Source organism: Canis lupus, chromosome 3 (assembly GCF_048164855.1).
Source record: "Canis lupus baileyi chromosome 3, mCanLup2.hap1, whole genome shotgun sequence".
NCBI classification, from domain to species: domain Eukaryota; kingdom Metazoa; phylum Chordata; class Mammalia; order Carnivora; family Canidae; genus Canis; species Canis lupus.
Genome location: NC_132840.1, coordinates 61887946 through 61895237, shown reverse-complemented (window position 1 = coordinate 61895237; position 7292 = coordinate 61887946). Strand labels below are relative to the sequence as shown.

At 40.5% G+C, this 7292-nt stretch overlaps 1 protein-coding gene across 1 annotated transcript; it reads left to right on the top strand.

The window, feature by feature from the left end:
• The first annotated feature begins 358 nt into the window (after positions 1-358).
• Positions 359-2012, top strand: LOC140630869 (14-3-3 protein theta-like). Its single transcript, XM_072821778.1, has 2 exons — positions 359-733; positions 950-2012. The coding sequence occupies exons 1-2, from the start codon at positions 389-391 to the stop codon at positions 1337-1339; spliced, it is 735 nt and encodes a 244-aa protein (XP_072677879.1). The 5' UTR covers positions 359-388; the 3' UTR covers positions 1340-2012.
• The last annotated feature ends 5280 nt before the right edge of the window (positions 2013-7292 follow it).

Here is a 7292-nt window from a genome sequence, read left to right as displayed (position 1 = left end):
TATACTGCATATACTGACTGTTGCACCTCAACTCTGTAACCATTAATAATCAATCCAACTGTAATGTGTAAGTAGAATTTGTGTTTTACTATTTCATAACTTTTTTTTTTTCTAATTACCAAAGAGCACAATTTATTTCTATTTCAGTGACAAGGTCAAGGTCAATGAGCTAGGCCATCTGTCTACTGCCCTAGCAGTTAAATAAATGCCTGTACATAGATCATGAATGTCAAAAATTAGAGGAAAAAAACGTTGAATCCAGTATTGAGCCTTGGGAGGCTTTCCTTTGATCTGTACCAGCATTCTTGCTTGCGATTTGGCAATCAGAATGGTTTCATGAGACCCGCAGGCCGTCGGTGCTCGCCCTCGCTCTCCTCCCCGCGCCCCCATGGAGAAGACGGAGCTGATCCAGAAGGCGAAGCTGGCCGAGCAGGCCGAACGCTACGACGACAGGGCCACCTGCGTGATGGCCGGGCCGGAGCAGGGCGCCGAGCTGTCCAACGAGGAGCGCAGCCTGCTCTCCGTGGCCTACAAGAACGTGGTCGGGGGCCGCAGGTCCGCCTGGCGGGTCAGCTCGAGCATCGAGCAGAAAACCGACACCTCGGACAAGAAGTTGCAGCTGATTAAGGACTGTCGGGAGAAAGTGGAGTCCGAGCTGAGGTCCATCTGCACCACGACGCTGGAATTGTTGGATAAGTATTTGATAGCCAACGCAACTAATCCAGAGAGTAAGGTCTTCTTTTTTTTAAGATTTTATTTTTTTAATTTTTATTTGTTTATGATAGTCACAGAGAGAGAGAGAGAGACAGGCAGAGACACAGGCAGAGGGAGAAGCAGGCTCCATGCACCGGGAGCCCGATGTGGGATTCGATCCCGGGTCTCCAGGACCGCGCCCTGGGCCAAAGGCAGACGCCAAACCGCTGCGCCACCCAGGGATCCCGAGAGTAAGGTCTTCTATCTGAAAATGAAGGGAGATTATTTTCGGTACCTTGCTGAAGTTGCGAGGGGTGATGATCGAAAACAAACGATAGATAATTCCCAAGGAGCTTACCAAGAGGCTTTTGATATAAGCAAAAAAGAGATGCAACCCACACACCCCATCCGCCTGGGGCTGGCTCTTAACTTTTCTGTATTTTACTACGAGATCCTTAATAACCCAGAGCTTGTCTGCACTCTGGCCAAAACAGCTTTTGATGAGGCCATTGCAGAACTTGGTACACTGAATGAAGATTCATACAAAGACAGCACCCTCATCATGCAGTTGCTTAGAGACAACCTAACACGGACATCAGACAGTGCAGGAGAAGAATGTGATGCAGCAGAAGGGGCAGAAAACTAAATGCACACAGGGTGGCCATCCTTCTTCCTCTCGAGAAACCTTTTTACTCATCTCCATTCTTTATTCCATTTGGATTTCCTATAGCAAAGAAACCCATTTGTGTGTATGGAATCAACTGTTTATAGTCTTTTCACACCACAGCTTTGGGAAAACTCCATTCCTTGATTTGTGTTTGTCTTGGCCTTCCTGGTGTGCAGTTACTGCTGTAGAAAAGTATTAATAGCTTCATTTCATATAAACATAAGTAACTTCCAAACACTTATGTAGAGGACTAAAAATGTATCTGGTATTTAAGTAATCTGAACCAGTTCTGCAAGTGACTGTTTTGTATTACTGTGAAGATATGAAAATGTAGTTATTACAATTTAAAAGTGTTCCATATAACTTCTTAATTTCTACATTCCCTCCCCTACTCTTCTTCGGGGGTTTCCTTTCAGTAAGCAACTTTTCATGCTCTTAATGTATTCCTTTATGGTAGGAATCCAGAAGTATTAGATTGAGTGGAAAAGCGTTTGGCATTTCTGCGCTGGGGGTCACAAATTGAAATGCCTCCCGTATCATACATGATGGAGGTCTTGTGTATCTGTGACAATAGGAAGTTTCCTTACTCATTCTTCATTTGCTGCTGTTTGAGTTGACAACTTCCCTTCCCAATAAAAATTCACTTACACCTCCTGCCTTTGTGAATACCTCCTGGTATTCACTTTACTATGTAATAGAAGTAGCATGTTGCTGCCAGAATACAAGCATTGCTTTTGGCAAATTAAAGTGCATGTCATTTCTTACTACACTAGAAAGGGGGAAATAAAGTACACAAATCCAAGGTTGAATTGCAAATTGCAAATTTGCTCATTTGCAAATGAGCTTCAAGCTTCAAATCCAAACGTTAGTACTTTTCCATGCAGATGTGTACACATGTGAGAGGGTGTCCAGTTTGTCTAGTGATTGTCATGTAGAGTTGGACCACTATCGTGTGTTGCTAATCATTGACTGTAGTCCCAAAAAAGCCTTGTGAAAATGTTCCCTATGTAACAGCAGAGTAACATAAAACTACATTTTATAAACCAAAAAAAATAAAAAGGTTTCATGAGGTACACACACACACACACACACACGCGTGCACGCCTTTGTCAAAAGGGCTTCCATTATAAACAAAGGAAGTGTACCACAGCGAGCACCATCTAAGTAAAGGCCATGCCTATGAGTATCAGGATGAAGGGTACATGGTGCATGAGGTCTACTGCTGTAGTTTCAGGCAGTGTTCCCTTAAACAAATGCTGGTATTAGTGACCACGCTAATAAGGAAAGTCTTTCCTCTATGGCTTTGTCTCTATTACTTGGCTCTGCAAAGAGCTGGGTAGACAAGTCTTTAGTCCATATATTCAAAAGTCTCCAGGTAGGGTCAAATGTATATCATTTCTAACTGTACCTGATAGAGGAGGTCATCAAGAAGGTGTGAGCACCAGTTTACTCATAAGCTGAACCTGAGCAAATGGAAGCCCTTCCTCCACTTGTCTTGTAGTATGTATGTGTTCCGCAGGCCTTCCCCACACCCAGATGCTGCTCCAAAGATACATCCTGGAGATAAAAGTGTAGCATTGAGGCTCTCTGGACCAGGTACATTACTGAACCTAGTTAAGGCCTCTGTAAACTCTTAACTTGACAAGCAGGTGCAGAAACCCACTCATCTTGCAGCTGCCCCAAGCAAGCCTCCTTCGTAAGTTCCCTTGTTTATCAAACCTGCCACCTGCGAATCTGGAGAGGCCTGCCTCTGCCTCTGGTCTCTCTCTCTATGCTTGCTCCTTGAATGGCGCTGGTTTCAGGTTACAGCAGCAATCTTCCTCCTGGTCCCTCTCAATCTTGTTCCTCACACATAAGACTCATCTCTCCCTTCTGAACTTTTGAAATTTTGGCATTTACAGTCTGTCTATCATGAATTTTATTACCTGATTTTGCTCACATAAAATACTTTTAGGAGTAGAAAAAGATGTTGCAATAGTCATATACACCATCAGGACAGCTCTGCTAACTCAGACTAAATACCTCAGACAGTAGTGTTTTTGAGTGTATTTTCTGTGTTTTTGCTTTTGTTTTGTAAAGCTGTTTGGGATACAACTAATTGTATGAATAAATTATAAAAACTCAAAATTGTAATTTTCCCTAAATAGAAAGTGCCACTGAGATATACAGTAATTATTGAACCATCTATGCACACTTTTCTAGGCCCTAGGTATAGAATGTTGATTAAGACACAATTCCTATCTTCATGAAGTTTAAAATCTAGTGAGATGGACTTATTAGTCAGCAGCTACTACTCGATCTGTGAAGCCGTGAATGGAGTTCTGTGGCAATACACAGGTAGATTTCCTAGAGACTTATAGCCCCTGCAGTAATTTTTAGATTAAGACCAGAAAGGACAGAATGTGAGTAATCCAAGAGAAGAGATAAGAGGACATTTTTATCAGACAGGAGGAAAATCATGTACAAAAATTGAGAGTGAGAGTAAATAAGAAAACTTTAAAAACATGTTTGCATGGTTGGAAAGGAAAGGATGAGGCATTAGTTGAAAAGATTAGATGTCCTGGTGAAATGCATCACGGTTATTTACCCCAAGGATAATGGAAAACCATGTAAGAATACTAACCAGGGGAGTTATGTTGTCAGCTTTGATTAAGAAAGAAGGCGTACTAAATGGATAGAAGATTGAACAGCATGTATGAAATCAGAATTGCCCACATCACCAAGTGTTTGTCAAAATTTCTAAATCTGAGAGGGGAAGCAGGTGGAATTCAGTTAGGAATCAAATGCAAATGAGCTTCAAGTGACATCAGTTCTTTCCTTTGTCTTGCCCTTTCCCTTCCCATCAAAGTCTCTTCCCTCTATCAGGACACTAATTTTTGTGTGACCATCTTCCAATGGAGGGGAGGACAGTCAGTAATGCAATCCAGAAAGAAAGGAAGAATTAGACTCAAGGGAGAAAAACACTTTCTTAGCTGCCCACGAAAAGCCTGCATTTCCAGGAATAAAGAACATAATTTAGGTAAAATATGTTCCTTTTCTCAGAAGGAAGATCCATCCTGTTCCCTGTTTCCCTAACCATCCAGTTAAGGATATATCAATAGTCTTAATACACAGTCACATCAACAAGTCCTTACAAATGTTTCACAAGCACTTGAAGACATAATTCCTATAATCTTCAATTTTATAATCTTGTCATTATCAGGGGAGGGGCAGATATGTGCAACAACAGGGCAGATATTTTGAATATCATAGGCAGGATACAAGTAGAAAATAGGGAAATACTTGAAAAGATTAAAAACCGTGTCCCTCCTCATAATCAAACAATACTTCTTTCTTTTCTGGCCCATATGACAAATTACTTTTATTTTTTTAAAGATTGATTGAATAATTGATTGCTTTTTAGGGATTTTATTTATTTGAGAGGGAGAGAGAGAGTGAGCATGAGCAGGAAAGAAGAGCAGAGGGGAGTAAGAAGCAGACTCCCCACTGAGCAGGGAGCCCAACACAGAGCTCGACCCCAGGACCCTGAGATCATGACCTGAACTGAAATCCAGAGTCAAAAATATCTGAAATATTCAGATATAATGGGAAACTACTTTCTACTGAAAGTTAAATTTAAAATACTTCATAAAATGTAAACGTACAAAGGTATGAAATGTGATAATAAGGAAGAAGTGCCATAGGGCAGGTGGCAGTACCCATTTCTCTATGTCCTATAAAAGGAAGCCTTAGCTAAATGATAACAAAGTATTTAGTGAAGATGCAAGGGTGCAAAGGGTTGCAATCAGTGGTCTTTGAATACAGTAACCCATTAATGAGAATATTTCTTTTGTGAAGTGAAATTGTTAGCTTGATGCCATTATACTTGTATTTATCTATTTTCCCTTATTTAATTATGTTTTGACTGAGCAATTGTTTGGTTTGAGTTTGGGCCAAATAAACAAAATGGTCTTGCACAAGCATTCTGTTTCTTATAAAAGTTATATTTCCCATGAGGAAGTTGATATTTTAGGTTTACATAATGGTCTCAAGCTTAGTAAACATCTCCACGGATAATGTGCATGCCTTAAACGATGCCCCGAGTAGGGAAACTAATGCTTTTATGGTTATAGACTTCTTTGAAAGCTATAACAAATAAAAACACATATACAGCAAAATAAAACTAGAACTTTTGTATTTGTTGAATATTTTGGCTAAGATAGTTTTCTCCTTGATTCCCTGACCAGACAGACAGCCTTTCACAGTGATGTTCTTATTACTGTATTCATACTTTTCCTATCACATTTCCTAAGTCATATATAAACTCATATACATTAAAATATATATAAATCCATATATATATATCAGATACATTATATAATATATATAATATATTTAAGTCTTTAAGATTCAAGACTTAAAAGGACAGAGATAGCTTTTTTTCTTGATCACTTTTATAACTCTTACCATGTAATCTTCAATTTTATAATCTTGTCATTATCGGGGGAGGGGCACCATGTAGGTGGATTGTGCCTGACACATAAGGTACCAAATAAACACTTGCTGAATAAATAATGAATTTTTACAAATCCTAGGATAGTATTTTTAACTTTCCAAGAGTAATTTTTATGTTTATGCACACACACAAAATAATGTGGTTAATAATGTGATTAATAAATATTTAATGATTGACCATGACATGCCAGAGACAGTGCAAGACGTTGGAAATAATAGCAGTTGAGAGAGAGAGAGAGAGAATGAGGACCCTGCCATCCCAAAGCTTATACTGCAGAAGGTAACAGATGGTTGATGGAACATCCCCAACTCTACTATGGAAGAGAGTACAGGCCAACACAAATTATTATAATATGGCCCTAATCTAATTTTGATAGCTAGGGAAGGCATCCCTGAGGAAAGATCCTTTAGACTGGCAAATAAGGAGTGAATAGGTATTAGCCAGAAGAACTGGCTTTTCCCATGGAGGAGAGAGATGCTTAGGGGTTGGATGTGGGAGAGAAGAGAGTCTGTGAAGAACTGAGAGGATGAGGGGCCAGGACAAAATAATGAGCAAGAGAGAGAAAGTGAGGTGAGACACGGCCAGGGTCCCAACTCTATTAAACCTCATAGGCTTTCTTAAAGAATTGAGACTTTGTCCTTACAGTGTCCTCTTAAGCCAGAAAAAAAGGAGGGGGACAAGAAAAGACAGAAAACTTTCAGACAATAATTGCTCAACGTGAGCTAAGCCTCATGGACATGACTATGGCTTCAACAGCACCGATGCCAGTCAAGGTCCAGCGGTTAGCCCAGACTTCTGTACTCAAAAGGATACAATAAGACATCCCAAACTCCCCAAGAAGTAATGTTAGAGAAGACCACATGGGGAGCTTGGATGTTCATTCCTGTCAGTTTATAAATAACACCTCCCATGATCTTAGTGTAAACCGTGCAGGGAATCAGAACGGCGGGGGGGGGGGGGGGGGGGGGGAGGCGGGGAGCCCCCTGCATGCAGATGTCAACAGAAGCCAGCTAAAACAGAAAGATGAAATAGGATCTAGAGTCTCATGATCCAAATGGTTAGTATCAGGAATGAAACGGGCTACATTTAGCTTTCCCACATCAAAGCGATAATAAGGGAATACTACAAGTAACTTTACACATATAATTTGACAACTCAGACGAACAGTACTGCTTTCTAGAAAAACACAAACTACCACAATTCATTTGATACAGAATTTATTTGATACGGAGTCCCACCCAGGGCACCAACCCATGACCCTGAGATCACGACCTGAGAAGAAACCAAGAGTCAGAGGGTTGGCTGGCTGTGCCACCTAGGCACCCAAAATTCATAATTTAAGTACTTCTGGAAAAGAAATGTTCTGTATCCTGACTGTATCCTGTTGTACCAATGTCAACATCCAGCATACGATACCATATTACAATTTTGCAAGAT

Excerpts from the sequence above, each read along its gene's own strand:
- LOC140630869 (XM_072821778.1), top strand. The coding sequence starts at position 389 with ATGGAGAAGACGGAGCTGATCCAGAAGGCGAAGCTGGCCGAGCAGGCC. Across the intron at positions 734-949 it reads CAACTAATCCAGAGAGTAAG|GTCTTCTATCTGAAAATGAA; the intron begins GTCTTCTTTTTT and ends CCCGAGAGTAAG.